Source organism: Helicoverpa armigera, chromosome 31, assembly GCF_030705265.1.
Source record: "Helicoverpa armigera isolate CAAS_96S chromosome 31, ASM3070526v1, whole genome shotgun sequence".
NCBI lineage: Eukaryota > Metazoa > Arthropoda > Insecta > Lepidoptera > Noctuidae > Helicoverpa > Helicoverpa armigera.
The window spans coordinates 1,236,465-1,257,519 of record NC_087150.1 but is presented as its reverse complement, the minus strand read 5'-3'; the positions used below and the strand labels follow the sequence as shown (position 1 = coordinate 1,257,519).

The 21,055-nt window shown below is 41.2% G+C and overlaps 1 protein-coding gene across 1 annotated transcript; it reads right to left on the bottom strand.

Moving 5' to 3' along the window:
- Nucleotides 1-1,970: 1,970 nt before the first annotated feature.
- Nucleotides 1,971-11,799, bottom strand: LOC126054450 (nascent polypeptide-associated complex subunit alpha, muscle-specific form). The gene is made up of 3 exons (XM_064043154.1): nucleotides 11,689-11,799; nucleotides 10,430-10,454; nucleotides 1,971-2,548 (listed from the first exon to the last, which is right to left on the bottom strand). Exons 1-3 carry the CDS (start codon nucleotides 11,716-11,718, stop codon nucleotides 1,971-1,973), a joined length of 633 nt encoding a protein of 210 aa, XP_063899224.1. The 5' UTR covers nucleotides 11,719-11,799.
- Between the last annotated feature and the right edge of the window lie 9,256 nt (nucleotides 11,800-21,055).

The following is a 21,055-nucleotide window of genomic DNA, read 5'->3' as shown; positions in this document are numbered from 1 at the left end:
CTGAAATACATAAAAATAGAATTAAGATCTAACTTATTCAAAATCCCCCTCGGACTCTGGCCAGTTCAGAGTCGAAATATTTTCGCAATTTTATTTCTTAAATAATACAAAAATAAAAAATTTCGTCAAAATTGGACTACAACTCTGACTCAGCAATTAACGAGGACTCAACATCCCATCATAGAAATTATTTTATTTCAAAACGCTTGAAGCGTACTTTGGTGATATAACGCTACCATCAAGAAGAATGTCTCAAAAATTACCTGCTATTTCAGCTGCTTTTCCTGCCATAGCTGTCGCAGCACCTGGAAGGTAAATATGCATTGCATTATATAATAGGTAAGTTATATAAAAACAAAGAGAACTAAACTAGTAACATCGCATCGTTAAAACTCCAAATTTTTCCGAAAACATAAAAGTCAGTATTCTATAAACAAATTCTCAATTTTGCACGTTAAATAAAAGTTAGCAGTTATGTTAAGAAAAGCAGACGTTAATGTTGTCACTGCAAATGTATCTAAGGTTCATACAAATCGGCTGCGGGATTGTTCGCGCGAGTTACCGCGGCGCTGGTACATAAAGGGCTTAAGAAGGAACATGGTGGGTTTTAGTCAGTAAGAGTCTGACACTCCCTCACGCTGCACCCACAGCGGGAGGAGTCATTTAATAATTTCCCAGCCAAAAAAAGGGCTTATATAAATCAAAATTGTATACTTTACCTGCCGGTATACTTGCAAATCCTTGCGCCAAGTCTCCAATACCCCCAGCTCCAGGTATTTGGGGGAAGGCAGATGGCAATCCGGGGACGGATGGAGGACTTCCTAAGCCAGGTGCTGCGGGGGGAGTCAGGGCGGATGGAGGAGTGATGCCGGCCAGAGAAGGAGGAGTTACCCCAGCGGCGGAGGGAGGAGTGATGCCAGCCACAGAGGGAGGAGTTACCCCGGTGGCGGAGGGAGGAGTGATGCCAGCGATAGAAGGAGGAGTTACCCCAGCGGCGGAGGGAGGAGTTATGCCAGCCAGAGAAGGAGGAGTTACCCCAGCGGCGGAGGGAGGAGTGATGCCAGCCAGAGAAGGAGGAGTTACCCCGGCGGCGGAGGGAGGGGTAATGCCGGCGAGAGAAGGAGGAGTTACCCCGGCGGCGGAGGGAGGAGTGATGCCAGCGGCGGAAGGAGGAGTGATACCAGCGGCGGAGGGAGGAGTCACGCCAGCGGCAGACGGGGGAGTCACGCCAGCGGCTGAAGGAGGAGTCACGCCAGCGGCAGACGGGGGAGTCACGCCAGCGGCAGACGGGGGAGTCACGCCAGCGGCAGACGGGGGAGTCACGCCAGCGGCAGACGGGGGAGTCACGCCAGCGGCAGACGGGGGAGTCACGCCAGCGGCAGACGGGGGAGTCACGCCAGCGGCAGATGGAGGAGTCACGCCAGCGGCAGACGGGGAGTCACGCCAGCGGCTGAAGGAAGTCACGGCAGACGGGGAGTCACGCCAGCGGGGAGTCACGCCAGCGGCAGACGGGGGAGTCACGCCAGCGGCAGATGGAGGAGTCACGCCAGCGGCAGATGGGGAGTGACGCCAGCGGCAGACGGGGGAGTCACGCCAGCGGCAGACGGGGAGTCACGCCAGCGGCAGACGGGGAGTCACGCCAGCGGCAGATGGGGGAGTCAGCGGCTGAAGGGCGAGGGATGGCACCCCTCTGTGCAGGTAGTAACACCGGAGCTGGGTGGTAGCTACTGGGGGTGGCATCAGAGGGGAGGGAGGAGTTACCTGCGGCTGACGGGACGGTGGACACAGTGCCGCGGGCGTGGTTGCATCAGCGGCGGAGGGAGGAGTTACCCCAGCGGCAGAGGGAGGAGTTACCCCAGGAGCGGATGGGGTAGTCACGCCAGCGGCGGAGGGAGGAGTTACCCCGGCAGCGGAGGGAGGAGTTACCCCAGCGGCAGAGGGAGGAGTTACCCCAGGTGCGGATGGGGTAGTCACGCCAGCGGCGGAGGGAGGAGTAGCGGAGGAGTGGAGGGGGAGTGGAGAGTAGCACCGGCAGGACAGGGAGTAGTGACAGCTCCTGTTGCTGGCGTAGTCGCAGCAGTGGCAGACGGGGGAGCAGCAGACGGGGGAGTTACCCCAGCGGCGGACGGGGGAGTTACCCCAGCGGCGGAGGGAGGAGTTGCCCCAGCAGCGGACGGAGGAGTTACCCCAGCAGCAGACGGGGGAGTTACCCCAGCGGCAGACGGGGGAGTTACCCCAGCGGCGGAGGGAGGATTACCTACAGGATTGGAACCAGGAACGGCATTGACCGGTTTATCTGGTTGCGGAGTTGAAGGTAAGAAAGCGGAAAATATATTCGGCAAACCAAATATCTTGTCATCGGGTTTCGGTGGTTTAAACACGTTTGACACGAAATTGGAAATCGGATCGGGAGTGGATGGTCCCTTCTTGTGAGGATCGAAAATGGATGGAAGGTCGAATAGGGATGGCTTGGCTTTGGGTGTGGTTACTGCTTGTTTTGAAGCCGCATTTTTTGAAGACGGCATTTCTAAGTCGTTAAAGAATAGACCTGTGGAAAGAAAATCATCATCAGAATTATAACATTTCCACGTGCGTCTTCTATGCTATGAGAAGAGGAGGCTTGTCCTATCCGATTGTCAGCCACGGCGGCTGTTCTCATATAAGGAGATCAGCCAGCTGCGCATTACTAAATTCTTGGGTCATTTGCTGTCATTGAACATCCTTGGCAGTCGTTACGGGTAGTCAGAAGCCACTAAGTCTGACACCAGTCTAACCAAGGTGTATTGGGTTGCCCGGGTAACTGGTTTGATGAGGTCAGATAGGCAGTCGGTCCTTGTAGCCGCATCCGGTTAGACTGGAAGCCGACCCCAACATATGTTGAAGCCTTGGGAGATGAGTACACAAGCATTTGGGCAGAGACGAATGCACTCTCTACTCCTTCACTCTCTGCGCGCGATGGGACGACAATCCGACACCACCGGAGAGAGATCAGGCGCAGTCCTGATACACGTATCAGCTACCAACTTCGAGGCACCGGACTGCTTTGTGAAAGTTTCTAAAATGAATCAATGGGAATCGAACCCGAGATTTCATACACAGCAACGATTTTACACGGCCAAAGAGTCAGTTAAAAAAACCAGCCAAGTGCGAGTCGGACTCGCGCACGTAGTGTTCCGTACCATCCAAACTAATATTCTATATATTTATGAAAATTTCAACTCTCTAAATATCACGGTTCATATACAGATATAGCCTGGTGACTGACGGACGGACGGACGGACAGAGGAGCGAAAACAATAGGGTCCCGTTTTACCCTTTGGGTACGTGTAGTGTACTGTATTATCACCGATATCTGTCGTCTCGTTGTCGCATAGACGCGGAGGGTGCACACTATACTCTATGGCCAGTTGGCGGCAGTGTTGTCAGATGATGATCTAGCATTCTCCCCAAATCTCACCCAAAATCCCCCCAAAATGTTAGTATTTTGAGAAAAAACCCCCCGTAATTAGAAAAATATTTATTTAAATACAACCATTTATAATAATTTAGAAATTTTGCTTCCATGTCTGGATCAGCATCCTTACTTGCGTCGTCGGCTGCAGTTCCATACATTTTCTCCGAGTTAAATCTCTTGAGCATCTTTGAAGTTACTTTAAAATTAACACATCCTTCAGGCATTGAATGTCTTACTCTCAAAATAGATTAGGCCGTGTTGATGGCTAATCTGTTTCTCAGTATGTCTCTAATAATCGCAACTTGCGAGAAAGCTCTTTCTACAACCGCGTTAGAAAGAAAAAGGCAACGACAAAATTCCTAATGCCAATTTGCTTACATGTCCGTAAGTTTTATCACCAAAACTGCATTTTTGAAGCCATATGCCATATGTGTATGTTTTTGTGCGTGGTTCTATGGTGCGTTCAAATTAAGTAGTGAGTAATTTGGTCGCGTTCAGTCATAAAACTTTTTTGAAAAATCCTCCAACTCCCTCCAAGCCAATTTTTAATCCCCCCGCTGATCCCCCCAAAGGATTTGTCCCCCCAAAAAATCCCCCGCGGGTAGAAAATACCCCCAAATTTGGGGGGAATCCCCCCAATCTGGCAACACTGGTTGGCGGGAAACCGGGAGAGTGTGTGGCACGGGAGCAGGGGGGAGACACTCCGTACATTTTGACAGCTAAGTGAATGAAGAGTCGCCACCTTTTATTTGGCCCGGAAACTATTTACTATCTAAAAGATACTTTAAATTACCAACAGATGGCACTACACTATAATCGTTTTTGTTTGTCAATATAAAATTATTTATGCAATATTAATTAGAGAAAAGTATGAGGAAAATATTAGACACTTAAAAAAAAGATAAAATAGGCGAATAAATTAAATACGGTTTGAAAAAGCACAAATATCAATTTTAATCTAAAAAGACCTGGTGTCAGTATTCCAAGTAACTTAACAAAACCGATCATCGATCATAACAAAATATCAATATGGCGGTTTTTGCATTCTGCGTACACGCGTTTAAAAAGTAATAATACATAATAATTATTTGTTTTCCTTCGACCTTTTACTATATAAACGATGACATTTTCTATTAGGGTAAGTAGCATAATGTAACTATAACGATAACCAATGTTATAGTTACATGGTGCTATTTACCCTAATAGAAAATGTTATGAATATGATGCATATATATTTTTATAGCTATAGCTATGTAGGTAGTTCGGGGCCAATTTAGAGAGAGATGGCGCATTGACAAATAGGTTTGCATGATTATCACGCAAGAGGGCTCTCTTTTCCCTATGTATTACTTTACTCTTTGCACGGGAGTAAGACGATATGTGGACAAGCGAGCCGATATCCTAATTATCGGATGGTAATTACAGAGACACAGGTAGGACGAACACTACATTTGGCGACGAGTGAAAATATTATATTGGCGGCGTGTCTGTAAGTAGCGAACATTATTTCTTTTGAATTGAAAAGAAAGGAAGGGGCAGGTATGGTAAGTTCAGTTTGCGGATTAGAAGTCCCCCCTAAACAGCCGAAATCTGAACAAATTGGCCGTCTGTCCAAAGAACGTGCAAGTTAAAGTATCTAGTAAGGATGCTAGTATGGTATCCAGTCACCGACTCGACTATAAATTATTGTACGAGACTTTAAAGAATTGTCACACCAGTGCTCATGCCTAGGTTTTACTTGGAAAGTTTAATTGTGTGTTCTTTGAAGCATATAGGTAAGTTGTACGTTAGTAATTGTACTGTATATTAATCACATAAGGGTTTTCCAGAAAGCCTGTATCATAATATCACATTGCATACCTATGAAATTCATGTATTTTTCACCAATTGAACATAGAACATTCATTTGTTTTAAGATTGGTGCGAATCAGTAAATCGTTTTAATGCTGTGATGCTACATGATGGCTATGATTACAGCATACAGCCAAACATCTGTCGTGGGAGTAATTTCCTTTATGAAAGATAAATTACATTGTGTTCCTAGTTCCTATCATAAAGTAAATAATCTTTGGTTCCCATTGACTATAAAAGTGTGAAAAGTAATAACTGGGAATGCAATTATGACTGAAAGTTTCAAATTAATTTGTAACTTGTAATATAGTGAAATATTTGGTGAACTGAGTGCATAATATTATAAGTACCTTGAGTTTGTAAGCGACTCCCTACTACAATAATTAAGAAGTTATTTCTACTAAATAATCTGTTTTGAATTGAGTAATTTTAAGTATTTGAAAGTTAATCTGGACGAGTACCTTCTTTAAATCTTGATTAATTTCAGATTTTCTGTGCCGGTGGTTTGGATAATATAAGCTTCCAAACCTAGCTTCCCTCCCAGAGTCTAGTTAACTACTTACTTGCTATATTGTTCTGGTACCAACTTACTTCAAGAGACTTGCTTACAATATAGTGGATATTGCAAGAACAAACTGGTGGTTTTGTACCTTTAGTCAACTGTTCTATAAATGACAAACATGTGCTAGGTATTTAGTTAAACAAATAGCACATTGAAGGACCATTGTAAGTTGGACTATGTATGTTGAAGTACTTACCTAGCTATACTGGTATGTATGCACATATGCACAACATTCCAACCCGTCAACACTTCCAGTGGGTTGCCTATCTAGTTAATGTTAATTATAACGGTTGCTCAGTCACCCTGAATATAATTCTAATCCTTTTAATTTAGTTTGTTTTGCAGTATTAAAGAGGTTGTTATGTTACAACAGAGATATCTCAGAAGATGCAGAACAGGAAAACAGTACCAAACAGCAATATTAGATGGAAAATGTGGATCAAAACTTTTGGTATTCAATAGATAGAATCTTTGGTAAACATCCTAACTCATAATCCTAATTTGAGTATTTTAGGTGAATATGAAACTCTTAGACCAAAAGTTTAAGGAACTAAGCAATGGAGCATTTTTGTACTTTAATTAATTCCCATTAAGATTTGTTGGGACAATGCTGCTTTATTTACCCAACTGGGGTTTCACATCTGTGACAAAATCTTATAAGAATGTAACATGGAAGGAGTTTCAATATAGATACTTACTCTGGGTACTGTCTAATGATTTAGATTTCATAATTTGGTGATTGCTTGTGCTTCTAAAATATAACCTTCAAGATTCAGGCTTGAGTGGATTTTAATTGGTATCACAATTGACTGACATTGGTGCAGTTTAACAGAGCCCTCATTGTAATATTGCTATTTATTTGTAAATTATACTTTACAGTATTGCAGTGCCCAACAAGAATTATAAGTGTAAACTAAATAAACTTACTTAGAAAGTTGTTGGGAGAATAACATAACCAAGACATGAAATAGAATCCATTTATTGATTTGAGATTAATACATCTATCTTTTGAAGTAGGTACAATGTGTAGCCTTCTCTCTCAGTTGTTGGCTACAAATGTTCTTGGCATACTGATCGTTGTTGTTGCTTTGCCACCCACTTCTGAAACCTGGAGATGCCTGCTGACCGAACAGTTTCTTGAAATTTTCAAAGCAGCGGCACCGAGCTGCCTGGGTCCTGTGGCACCTGCATTTTATCTGCGGCGCTTGGTTGTTCACTAAGTAGGTACCTACTTCATAGGTTCTAGGTTTCTATTCGGCGTTGGTGGGCGCATGAATTGGGAATCCTGCGGCCAATCTATGGGTGGACGGACGTTGTAGAGGGGTCGGCGATCGTTTCTACAGGGGGAATTGTGCATCGACGGGAGCGCTGTTTGTGAGTTGCTGTTCACTTTGATGAAAGGAGGAGGAACAGTAGTTGAGAGTCTCTATTGATGGATTCTATTCTATGTTAAGGTGTTTGTTTGTGTTTTGTAGTTTCACTGAATGTCACAGCTACAGATTACAAAGCTGATGACACCTGTCAAAGCGCGTTTCGTTGCACGACGTAGTTGTTAACTAAAATCAAATTTACAAAAAACTAATAAGTTTTTTGTAAATAAAAACTAAAATCCTAAATTCTGATAAGTTAAACGTAACTATAAAGCAACGGCTTTATAGGTGCCTACGTTATAATCGTAACGTACACATAGCACTTAAGTAAAATTTGTAGAATTGCGCCCCTGGACACTCATTGATGTAGAACGCTCGAAGCTTAGGTATATCAGAATTCTTTTAGAGAGTGTATCTGCAGAAACATGCAAGTGCCAGCGCTGATCCATACGGTTGAAAACCAGATTACTTGTTGCAATGCTGAGATAAGGAATTAAGTTTTGAAATATTCCACTCTCAATTAATAAAAGGAAACTGTTACCAAAATTAGTTGAGTTTGATTCATATTATGCTTTAAGCATTTGCTATTAATTTCATTTGTAATAATTTAAATAATTTTGCAATGGGGTGTCAAATTAGATGTGAACGGTGGCTGGTCCAAGCGATCTGTAAACTATGTAAATATGATTGCTAGGTAGGTTGGTTCCGAGTCTAATAGGAATACCTACCTTTACTTAACACATTAGTAGTGCACTAAACTGTTAGTGCTCTGTTGTCATCGAGATTAAATGTAATTCCCCTAGTAGTACAATTTTTAGAATAGTTAACGATTCAACATGAGTAAACGAGATATCTTTTCCGTCAGGAGAGCTGCGTTTCGACCGTTTAAGTTTTAAACATTGTATAATAAGTATACTGGCACCTAGACACGTTGAAAAGCAGATTGGAAATACAAAGGTATTTCATTTGTAGACACAATTTACCACTTAGGTACAACCGTATAAATTATTGTGTTATGTTGTTATCAATAAAAAAAAACTTCTGAACTATAATTCTACTTTTAGTCATTATGTATGTGTAGGTACTGGCAGAAATCTGCTAGTTCACGGGCCCACTGCGGAAGTCAACCGGGTACGTACGTTTGTGTGATCATAATTACTATGTATTTATGTACATGTTTGAAAAACTAGAGATCGTACGGCAGTACTAAATAGTAGAACTATTATATTTGTATTCGTAAAGCTTTGCGAGGCACGTTCCACTGTTGCTAACAGTAAGGTCCGTGAGAAATCGTAAAGTTGCGCGAAACTATTAAATAGTAGAACTATTATATTTATATTCGTAAAGCTTTGCGAGGCACGTTCCACTGTTGCTAACAGTAAGGTCCGTGAGAAATCGTAAAGTTGCGCGAAACTATTAAATAGTAGAACTATTATATTTATATTCGTAAAGCTTTGCGAGGCACGTTCCACTGTTGCTAACAGTAAGGTCCGTGAGAAATCGTAAAGTTGCGCGAAAGTATTAAATAGTAGAACTATTATATTTATATTCGTAAAGCTTCGCGAGGCACGTTCCACTGTTGCTAACAGTAAGGTCCGTGAGAAATCGTAAGGTTGCGCGAAAGTATTAGATAGTAGAACTATCATATGTACCTATAGACCTATATGCGTGAGAGGCGAGAACTTGTACAGCTTTACGAGGTGCGACCAGCAAGGTTCGCGAGGATTCGTATATGCTGTGTGCAAGTCTTGTACAGCTTTACGAGGTGTGAACAGCTAGGTTCGCGAGGATTCGTATATGCTGTGTGCAAGTCTTGTACAGCTTTACGAGGTGCGACCAGCAAGGTTCGCGAGGATTCGTATATGTTGTGTGCAAGTCTTGTACAGCTTTACGAGGTGCGACCAGCAAGGTTCGCGAGGATTCGTATATGTTGTGTGCAAGTCTTGTACAGCTTTACGAGGTGCGACCAGCAAGGTTCGCGAGGATTCGTATATGTTGTGTGCAAGTCTTGTACAGCTTTACGAGGTGTGAACAGCTAGGTTCGCGAGGATTCGTATATGTTGTGTGCAAGTATAAAATGGCAGGGCCTGGCATGGACTTGAAAGTCACGTTCCACTGTCGTGGAGTCCTTGAGTAACACTCAAAGGTTTGCTTTAAACGGCGCGGCGGTAACTTGTTGGTAAGGTTATGGAAAGTGGTAATGGTAAGGTAATGTGTGAGTAAAAGGTAAAGGTAATAATTTCCATAAATCGTCAGTGTAAAACGATTCGACTGTAGTGACATTTCAAAGTTGTCCGGTTGTTTATAAAACACTAGCAAACGCTACGCTAGTAAAATGCACGTAAAAGTCATTACGGGGTTTTAATCGCAAGTACGAAGCGTCAGGAAAAACTTCATTTCATCATTATTGTTTCAACTCTGAAGCTAGAAATAAAATTCTTACATTGGGACAATGCATTCTGAAACTGTTTTTCAAGTAAGTGAAGTAAAATTATTCAGTCAAAGCCCGACAAGGGCAAAGGCAATACTTGGTCATTTGAAGGAAAAGGGAAAGGAGTAGGTAGCTAGAGTAAAATGTGAGGAAACCACTTGGAGTATGAAGATTTATTATATTTCATTAATAGGCAGGTACAGTTTGGTTTTATCTATTTTTATATTCATTTTGATTTTGCCGCTAGTGGATCTCAAGTGTTCGTAATTGTTTCGAGCATGAGATACCTACCTGAATATGTCGTTGCCTAGATATATAAGTAGATGATTTCGATAATAAACTCTTTGAATCGGACCAAGCAAGATGAGTGCTAGTTGGCTGAACGTGCAGCAATATTTGAGACTGTTTGATTCCACATGGACCAACAGGCGGGATATCGGTGTCCATCGACTGATCACCAGACTGGTTATTGATGTCGGCAAAGTGACGGAGTTTAATTTGTTTTTACTAAACAAAGGAAGGGATGTAGTGTACTGTATTATCACCGATATCTGTCGTCTCGTTGTCGCATAGACGCGGAGGGTGCACACTATACTCTATGGCCAGTTGGCGGGAAACCGGGAGAGTGTGTGGCACGGGAGTAAGACGTTATGTGGACAAGCGAGCCGATATCCTAATTATCGGATGGTAATTACAGAGACACAGGTAGGACGAACACTACAGTACGGAACCCTAAAAAGGACATTTAAAGTGGTACTTACTGAACTTTCCATGACAGACGCTTATCTGAAACAAAAATGCGTAAAAACATATGAATTCTTCGTGAAAACTAAATTAGGTATTTCTTAAACTAAATATAGTAAAAGCCGCTTTCTAAGAATATATCAGTCTAGTCTAACCAATGGCTGATAAAAGGTGAAGGAAAACATCTTGAGGAAACCTGGACTATATAGTCTGAAATCACCAACCCGCATTGAGCAAGCGTGGTGATTAATGCTTTATCCTTCTCTGTGTGAGAGGACGCCGCAGCCCAGCAGTGGGACGGTAAAAAAGCTGTAACAGTAAAAGCCGCTTGGGTCGACCAATCAAAAATCGGTAACGGTTGGACTACGTGAATGGGTGACCATCTTGTCATGACGAGTTCCTCCGTGTTTCAGAAGGCACGATAAATTGTTGAGTCCCGGCTGTCATTTGAACATCTTGACAGTCTTTACAGGTAGTCAGAAGCCCGTAAATCTGACAACCAGTCTTACAGGATTCTAATGGCGTATTGGCTGGATTTCGGCTCGACTTGGGAATCGAACTCGAGACCTCGTGCACAGCAGTCGCACAATGCGACAACTACACCAACGAAGTTGTTACTCATACAACCTTAAAATAACTATCGGATTGCCTGGGTTGAGGAAGTCAGGTAGGCAGTCGCTCTATAACACACTGGTACTCAGCTGCATCCGATTAAGTTCAAAACCGACCCCAACATAGTTGGGAAAAGGCTAGGCGGATGATGATGATTGAAAGATTCTTCTAACCTAACTGACAGACATGTGTTGCTGGGGAATTTATTCCACCACTTCTTCCCAGCAAAAACACATAGGCAGTGGTGAAGGGCGGGCGTTTTGGGGGCTGTCTTTTGTTTTTGGCGTTCGGAAAGTGCTGTCGTATCAGCCTAATTTGGATAAAAGTTTTTGAGTTTGAGTATATAAATTGCAATGCTTAAACTTTTTCTAAGAACGTAGGTAATTAGTTATAAGATCCTCAACTTCATAGCCTTTTTTTTGTTAACGACGCCAAAAATCATCAAATGACCCCTGCCGCTGTGGGTTAGCAGCGGTGAGGGAGTGTCAGACTCTTACTGACTAAGAACCGTCGTGTTCCGTCGTAGACCTTTTATGTACCAGGGCCGCGGTAACTCTTTCGAACAATCCCGCAGCCCCAGCAGGCTTTGACCCGCAAGGGTCAACTTATAGACTTAGTTTGCAATAAAGATTTGAAATTGAAAATTGGAATTTGATAAACTTACCAAACACAATAAAACCACTAGCCTACCCATTTTGACCACTTTTCGACTGAATATTGAGTGAATATTTTGCCTAATTAAGGCTACATACCGCTTATATACGACATATGAGTAAATAAGCCGACATTATTTGAGTTACAGAGGTTTGTGCACACAGCTGCTTGAAGTAAGTACCTGGCTAGTTATATTTTTCAGTTGAACCGTTAGGGGCTATAAAACCAGCGGAATCTATATCTTTATATAAAAGAATGTCGTGTTAGTTGCACTACTTATTATTCCTTATTTGATGACAACGATGGCGCAATGGTCACCATGCCGGACTGCCGAACATGAGGTCCCGGCTCGGTAGACATTTGTGTGATGAGCATGTTTGTTAGCCGTGGTCTGTCTGGGTGTTCTAATATGTATGTCGCAGATTCAAACGGATTTGAATCGTCGAGTTGGTGATGTTCGTCCGCCATCTTAATATTTCTCGGTCAGTGCGCACACCCGGCGCCGGCGACGTCTCAGGAGCAAGAGAGCGAGCTCCATCGACATTCACACTACTGACAGATTGAAATGACACAGACAACTGTCACTGTCAAACATCAATATGAAGCTCACAACATTCAGTCATGTGTTGCTACTCGAAAAATAAATAATTATTCATTCTCCGACATGTATATACGTAGCTATATGTAGTTTATCAGTTGTGTTAGCACCCATATCACAAGTTAATTAATAACTTACCATGGGGCTAACCAACCGAGTGTAAAAAGGTGTCCCGACATTAAAAAAAAAAGAAAGCTTGTAACTAAAAAAAGCTGAACCGTTTAAGCTGAAAATTAGTGGATAGGCATCTCCGCTATCTTTCCTTCCTCCGTGATTTGTGGGTAAAGGCTCTAAACTACTGAATCGTTTTGAAAAATTATTTCACTGTTGGAAAGCTACACTCTTCCCGAGTAACATAGGCTATATTTTGTCCCTGTACAGGCAGTAGTTCCCACGGGACGCGGGTGAAACCGCGAGAAAACAGCTAGTCGGGGTTGGGTTGCCCGGGTAACTGGGTTGAGGAGATCAGATAACGCTCCTTGTAAAGCACTGGTACTCAGCTACATCCGGTTAGACTGGAAGCCGACCCCAACATAGTTGGGAAAAGGCTCGGCGGAAGATGATATTAATAAGTTTTATTTCTTCACTTTAATAGTACTTTCTAGAACAAGTTACTACGCATTATTAACAAACGCCAATCGCTGTTTTAGAAGCCGCAAAACGAATTTGAAACTTCGTTACCAATTATGAATATTTCAATTTTAATGAAATTCAAGAAATAATGACGTAATACTTAATATTTTAATTAAACAATAATATTATTAATAAGACTATAATGACGTTAATTTAGTTAAAGAATGTAGGGCTTCGTAAATAAATAACATTTTGTGTGAGTTATGATTCATTGCCAATTGTTTCACAATAATGCCTTTATTGTACCAGGAAGTAAAATAATACTAGCTGTTCCCCGCGGTTTCACCCGCGTCTAGAGGTGATTTCTTTCAGCATCTGGATAAAAAGTAGCCTATGTCCTTTCTCAGGCTCTAGTCTAGACTATCTGTGCACCGTGATATTTCATTTCGTAGGTATATTTAAATCGTTTTAGTAGGCAGTTTTGGCTTAAGACCGCACCGCGGATTTTTTGGTTTTAGATAGCTCCGCCCACTACACTTCCGCGTCTATCGCGTCGCGCAAGCTATACTCTTCACTCAATGTGTAAAATTTGAATTTCGCGCCAATCGCACACGCCGAGGTCAGCGCGGGGTCAGGAGAACCGAACAGGGAACATAAGGAGCCGCAACTTACCTATATTTTTTATTTTTTGATCGGTTTTTTTTGTTGTACTTACAAAAATTATTTGTAATGAAAACTTTTTATGAAGAGTAATATGATAATTTGGACGCGTATGGTTGTGTGTATGTATGTGTGGTGTGTCGTGTATGTGTGTTTGTATATCCAGAACGGATGAATCGATATGTATTTAGGTTTTTTTGTTTGAAATGAAAATTAATCGGGAGTGTTCCTAGCTTTATTTGGTGAATATCGGCCCAAGATGGCCGCCGCCACAAAATGGCGAATAACATATTTTTTTTTTACAATTCCTTCAGTATGGGTATCAAATGAAAGGGCTTGATTAGTAGAATATGTATAATATTATTTAAAGTCCAAGATAGCCACCGCCAGAAAATGCTAAATTGCATTGTTTTTTTATAGCTCTCTCAATATGGGTATCAAATGAAAGGGTTTGACCAGTGTTAAATAATTTATACTAATGTTATAAAGAGGGAAGATTTGATTGTTTGTTTCTGTGGATTGTATAAGCTCTGAAACTGCTTAACTGATTTGATTTGCTTTCACAATTAGAGATTTACACTATCCCCAGTGAATGTAGGCCATATTTTATCCGGGCACAGGAAGAAGTTCCCCGGGAATGCGGCTAAAATCGCGTTAAACAGCTAGTAAAAATTAAGTGGTTAAGGAATAAAAACGTCGCTGATCTTGTGTGTTAACCATTAAAAAAATGTATGTAGTGAAGTGTAAGTTAACAAAGAAGTAATGAAGCTAAGTAATTCATTTTCAAACATATTTATTAAAACTGAAATGTAAATAATAATATAATGTAAAAAAAAAGAATTTATAGTATAACACGGTCTCCATAGATTTTTTGTTCTCTTACGTAGTATAGAAGTTGAACTCAGTCTTGAGCGCGGCCTTATGTGTGGGTAACCCTTGTACATATACAGTGACTTTGTGTGCGTGACAAGAGGTACAGTCGGGTACAAATACTGTTATTTAGGGGTTACGGCTGTTTAAGGAAAAACAGTTATTACGTAATTTAATGTTTATTTATCTGTGTAAATATCTATTGAAATTATTAAGTTAGTTTTTGATTTGTTTAATACCCAATAAAAATGTTTATTTATTTATAACTAGCTTCTGCCAGCGACTTCGTCCGCGTTTGAGTCGGACTTCGTGCAAAGAGAGATAGAAATAATAAACACCAGCCCCTCCAATTATCTAAATCTATGCGTACCTACTACTACTTTAAGAAATAAAATGTAAGCTATTAATAATTTGTAATTTGAACGAATATTTAAACACTACCAAAATAACTAATAGGTACTAACCTATTTTATAAAATAACAACAAAAGAAAGTTAAAAATAAATTATTTAAAACCTAAAAGTCGCGCAATAAGGTTGAACACTCTGAACGTCTATTCGCATCAATCGCACCAACACAGCCAAATATTGTATGAAACTCGCGCAGCCACCGCGCCGCGAGCCGCGTCGAGCGCGGCGACAGTTGCACAAAAATGATCCTTATAGCGTGATTCAGTATTCACGCGCGATGGCTTATCCGTTTTTCATGTATAACTTTGGTGTTTCTTCACCGATTTATATAAATCTTTTTTTTAATGAATAGGTAATACTATTAACTACTTTTAATTAGTGTGAGATAGAGTGTTATAAACGTAATTGTAGACAAATATAATGAGAAAACTCCGAACTGCTAAGCTACCGAGAGTTTTACGTGTTATTGTGAGTCAACCATAAAAGATAGATATATACTGTCATGGGATATTTTTTACATAATTTTATGAAGAACATTTCCGTCGTACATGGTTCTGTGTAGCTGTAACCATTAGGGCTGCACACGCGACGGAATCTTAAAAAATGGAGTAACTTCTCCCGTTTTCCCAACATTTACCTTCACTGCTCTGCTCCTATTGGTCGTAGCGTGATGCAAAGTATCCTATAACCTGCCCAGGAGTATGAAGAATCATTGTACCAAGTTTCATTGAAATCCGTCAAATAGTTTTTGTTTCCATAACGAATATACAGACAGACAGACAGACAGACAGACAGACAGACAGACAGACAGACAAAAATTTTTCTGATTGCATTTTTGGCATCAGTATCGATCACTAATCACCCCCTAATAGTTATTTTGGAAATATATTCAATGTACAGAATTGACCTCTCTACAGATTTATTATAAGTATAGATATAGATGATTCTGAATCGCTACTTGAAAAATCAAGTCCACACTTTTATTTATTGTCCTCGTACCCCAAGCTAGACAATATGTAAGGAGTATTTAATTCATCTTAGATATTTCACGTCATTTATTTCTTAGATACTGTCAATGTCAATTTGAAAAAACTTATGAGAAAATAATGAAAAACTGTAAGATGTAATAATAAAAAGCTTTTTTTCTTAAACATTTTCTCCGTGAAGAACTAGACATTTTTGTAAACAACTGTACCCATAACAAAAAGCGATAAGAACACGTCATGCTCGGACGACGTCACTGTCACACGAACGAAAGTTGTATATTTACAAGCCGACGCACACATAGGGCCGCTCGCAAATCTGAGTTATCGTCACAAATTATTATACCTACGGCCGGAGCGACAACATGCACAGGTCCGACCTCGACGAGGGCTATCGCCGGACTGGCTCGTCTCCGTACCAGTGTTGCCAGATGATGATCTAGCATTCTCCCCAAATCTCACCCAAAATCCCCCCAAAATGTTAGTGTTTTGAGAAAAAACCCCCAGTAATTAGAAAAAAAAAATATTGGAAATTTTTGGGAAGTTTATTGTAAAAGCGTATACATTGACCCATGAACGAGTTGCTTACTCTGTGGAGGCGAGTAGCATGTACAGCAAGATTATGTTTATTCCTAGTATTTATCCTATGAACATCAGACATTTGAACAAAGTTAGATATGCTTTTACGAACTTACATTAAAGGAGATGGCCAAATTTTCATAGAAAAAAAACCCAGAATCGACAGCAATGAAATGGTTACCAATAGGTTCTTTATGATAGACCTTTGATGGTGCCAAAAAATCCAGACTGAAATCCATGGGGTACAGGAGCTATTTCATATTATCGCAAAAATAGGTTATGTTGAATATATGTTGATTTTAAAGAATATTAACATCAAGGGACATAAAAAAGCAAGTAAACTAACATTATACAAGCCACTAGTAATAACCCCATAGTTTCAGAGTTGGCCTGGTGATTAAAAGGTCTTGTATTTAACCACTCCAGATACGATTAAGCACCGACCTTACCTACTTGGAGAGGTTTCGCAGTTACATGCAACCTTCACAACTGGCTATGAAATGTTTTTGGAGAAATTGTCTTTGAAAATCGCGCCATGTGACATTGTCAAATATAACAAATGACTTAGCAATGCAAAACGGTCCAATCACGAGTCTGCATTCAACTTCTAACGAACATCAAACGGTAAAAGTAAACTTTTTTGTGAACTAAAATCTTGATCGAAAAAACGTTATAAAAAGAGAACCCCATGGTTTTTAGATGATTTGAAATACTTTTTAAAATCCTCAAATTATACTGAATCCAATCATACATATGAAGTTCCTGTCGACTCTGGGTGTTTTTTTGGCCATCTCCTTTTCAAAAATGTATTGAGAGGCAACAGTCGGAATATTTACTTCTTTGAATTTCACTCTAAGAGAAACTTTTGGACCCGGATTATAAATGGCTCGAACGGCTCTTTTCTGTAAAATAAATATAGTATAGGTAGTTATCGCCACGGATAAGGAGCTCTCGGCGGAAGAGTGGGGATCGCTTTGCGCACTGTACACTTAAGGCAATAGACCAATAAATCACTTCTGCGCAGGTGAAGGTCAGGGCTCAATATCCTTGCCGATGATTATATCATCGTTCATCGTCGTTCTCCACACTCAGCATTATTGTGGTAGTGTGTGGTTCTATGGTGCGTTCAAATTGAGTAGTGAGTAATTTGGTCGCGTTCAGTATAAAACTTTTTCGAAAAATCCTCCAATTCCCTCCAAGCCAATTTTTAATCCCCCCGCTGATCCCCCCAAAGGATTCTTCCCCCCAAAAAATCCCCCGAGGGCAGAAAATACCCCCAAATTTGGGGGGAATCCCCCCCATCTGGCATCACTGCTCCGTACACATTGCGTATCAATCGCTAGAGCACGGACATAAGGTTCGGAATTGCGTAGCGTCTACCATGATCGCGGCCGCTCAAAAAATCCAATATCTTAAAACTTTAATTAAAAATGTTTGGTAATAGTTATGGAAAAATGCCTTTGACAAAACCTTAATATTGATGTTAAGAATATATTAGAGTAATTTTGAAATATAAAGATAGTGTAACTTCCTTGTAATTTCAAAAATAGTACTTTTTTAGACGTGTTTTCGGAATTAATTATGATCGAGTAAAATTATCAGTATCGTGTTTTCGTTCTGGCAGAATCTAGATAAAGATTTCAATTTACCTATATCAAAATTTCAGATCCATTGGTAAGCTGGTAGTCCTATAATTTGGCATGGCAAGCGGCTATCAAAATCACGGTGGCGTCTTAAAAGTCACAGAGTAACTTTCATATTTAAAAAATAAGTAGGTAGGATAATAGGATCCATCAGTAACCATCTTGTCATGACGGTTTGTCATGTTAAACTGGTTCCCGGCTGTCATTTGACAGTCGTTACGGGTAATCAGAAGCCAGAAACACTTGGTACCTTTAGAACACACTTACGAAAGTTCCTTATTACATCACAAAAAAAACTAGGTATGACGATTTCAAATACGTCCATAATCTAGCGATAGCAGGTACCTGCCGCGATGCTGTTTCGTTGCCGTGTTCCGGTTCACTTGTAGTCTGACAAAACTAGTACTAGCAGATTGCATAATAACACATTTTTGCACTACATTATTAATCATACATAGTTCATACTCAAACACAACACACACAGAACATAAAACACTTATTTCAAATACACACAGCACACACCAATTATCTACTCGACGTCCGTGCGTCATTTTCGGGATCCAGCAGAATACCAGCTTCAGGTATTCTACCTGACACATGCTGAGCTGGACTCCCATTCGGTGCAAGCGTAAGACACTGCAGCGCGCTGTTAATTTTTGTATTTTATGTTTGTATTTCTACCCACTTCTTGTTTTGTTTTATTTCTTATTGTGTATCTTTATGGTGGCTTGTCGTTTGTCTGAATAAATGTTTTATCTATCTATTTATCTAGAAAGTTTGACCACCAGTTTTGCCAAGAGATACCGGGTTGCCCAGATAACTGGGTTGTGGGGGTCAGACAGGCAGTCGCTCCTTATAAAACACTGGTAGGTACTCAGTCGATACAGTTAGACTGGAGAACGACCCTAACATATGTAGTTAAATAACATAGGAAAAGGCTATTCTGTACCCAGATGTGATATTACAAATATTGAATATCATCTTCTTAACGACCTCGATGACGCAATGGTCACCATGCCGGACAGCCGAACCTGCGGTCCCAGGTTCGATTCCCGGTTCGGTCGACATTTGTGTGATGAGCATGCTTGTTGGCCGTGGTCTGGGTGTTACAATATGTATTTATAAATATGTATATATGTAGCTATATGTAGTTTATCAGTTGTTTAGCACCCATAACACAAGTTAATTAATAACTTACCATGGGGCTAACCAACCGTGTGTAAAAAGGTGTCCCGGCATTATTTATCTTAGAGCCCTGCCTCATTAGGACGCCAATGGCGACGTCGCCGGCTACGTATCCAAGCAGTTAATATTGATACGTGTGGTGCCTAACTCACTTGGCGACGGTATGGCAACATCGCCAAATTAGAAGCGTGGCCACGAGCTACAGTCAGTTCCCTACGTGGCTACTGGCTACTCTGGCAGCTTGGCGACATAGCCACCGTTGCCACCATAATGTACACGTTAAAGTGCACTTCCCTCACTCAGTCGCCAATGTGGTCGCCAGTCAGTGAGCAATTTCTTCAGCGATGACGTAAACAATTGACTAGCCACTCGGCTTGGCGACATTTGGATGCCAGAAGTAGCCGCTGGCGACGTCGCCATGGCGTCCTAGTGAGGCAGAGCTCTAAAGTATGAAATATAAGTAGCATTGAAGTATTTAGGAGAACCAAAGATGAATGCAACTGTTTCAAGTACGTCGGGAACTTTGAAAGGGAATTTTAATTAGATCCTAAAATGCTGTACCTAAATACAGCTTAGTTTAGCTGGTAATTCTAGAAGGTTTTAAGCCTTTCTCTTTTTAGAAAATAATTTCTATAGGCATTATAGAAGTAAACTTCTCGTAGTAGAAATGAACTAAAGAATTTAGGCCTTAATGGTCAATCTGAGCTACGTACGGGGGACCACTTCAAACATTTCTCAAATTATTTGATTTACATAGAAAACTCAAAATTATTTTGGTTTCATTATCTTCCGAGCCTTTTTCCAACTATGTTGGAGTCGGCTTCCAGTCTAAGCGGATGCAGCTGAGTACCAGTGTTTTACAAATAGCAACTATCTGAATCTGACCTCCTCAACCCAGTTAGATCAGAAAGCCCATTTATCGATGAAGACTAGGCTATTTTTAATCAAGTGCGGGAAGAAGAAACAGTTCAAAATAAAACACTATTAGAGTTGTTGACCATTAGTTGCTACCTAATTGCTACCAGCTACAATTAGTTGCTAGCTAGTTGCTAGCTAGTTGCTACCAGCTACCATTAGTTACTGCCTAATTGCTACCAGCTACAATTAGTTGCTAGCTAGTTGCCACCAGCTACCATTAGTTACTGCCTAATTGCTACCAGCTACAATTAGTTGCTACCTAATTGCTACCACCTACCATTGGTTACTACCCAATTGCTACCCACTACAATTAGTTGCTACCTAGTTGCTACCAGCTATCATGAGTTGCTATCTAATTGCTACGAGAAAATATACTGCGCCGAACACAAATAAACTTGGGATAAGGGCAGGAGGGTGATGATGATGATGTTTAGTATAAAAATGAAACACTATTGTCGTGGTTCTCGTTTATTGCGTGAAGGCGGCGGCGGCGACGGCGGCGGTGGAGATGCGCGCGTACAGCGCCGGCGTGAGCGGCGCGGCGCATGCGCGCCCCACTGACGTCACGCCGACCACGCGCCACAAGCACGAGTGGCACTGTCACACAGCCCGAAACCGATCCCCTCCAAGTACATGTAGACAGTGGCTACCAGCTACCATTAGTTGCTACCTAATTGCTACCAGCTACAATAAGTTGCTAGCTATTTGCTACCAGCCGTCATAAGTTGCTGCCACCTACGATTAGTTGCTACCTCAATGTTACCAGCTAGCATTAGTTACTACCTAATTGCTACAAGCTATCGTTAGTTGCTACCTAATTGCTACCAGCTACGATTAGCTGCCACCTTGTTGCTACCAGCTACAATAAGTTGCTACCTAATTGCTACCCTCGTGGTTTTCAAGATATTCAGCAATTGCTTTTTTTCACTAGGGAGGGTTCTATAGTTCGAATATGAAAA

Bases quoted from the DNA above. Each gene is read 5' to 3' on its own strand.
- LOC126054450 (XM_064043154.1), bottom strand. From the start codon at position 11,718: ATGGGTAGGCTAGTGGTTTTATTGTGTTTG. The intron at 10,455-11,688 runs GTAAGTTTATCA...TTTTTGTTTCAG, and splicing joins TAGTGGTTTTATTGTGTTTG to ATAAGCGTCTGTCATGGAAA. The intron at 2,549-10,429 runs GTAAGTACCACT...TTCTTTCCACAG, and splicing joins CGTCTGTCATGGAAAGTTCA to GTCTATTCTTTAACGACTTA.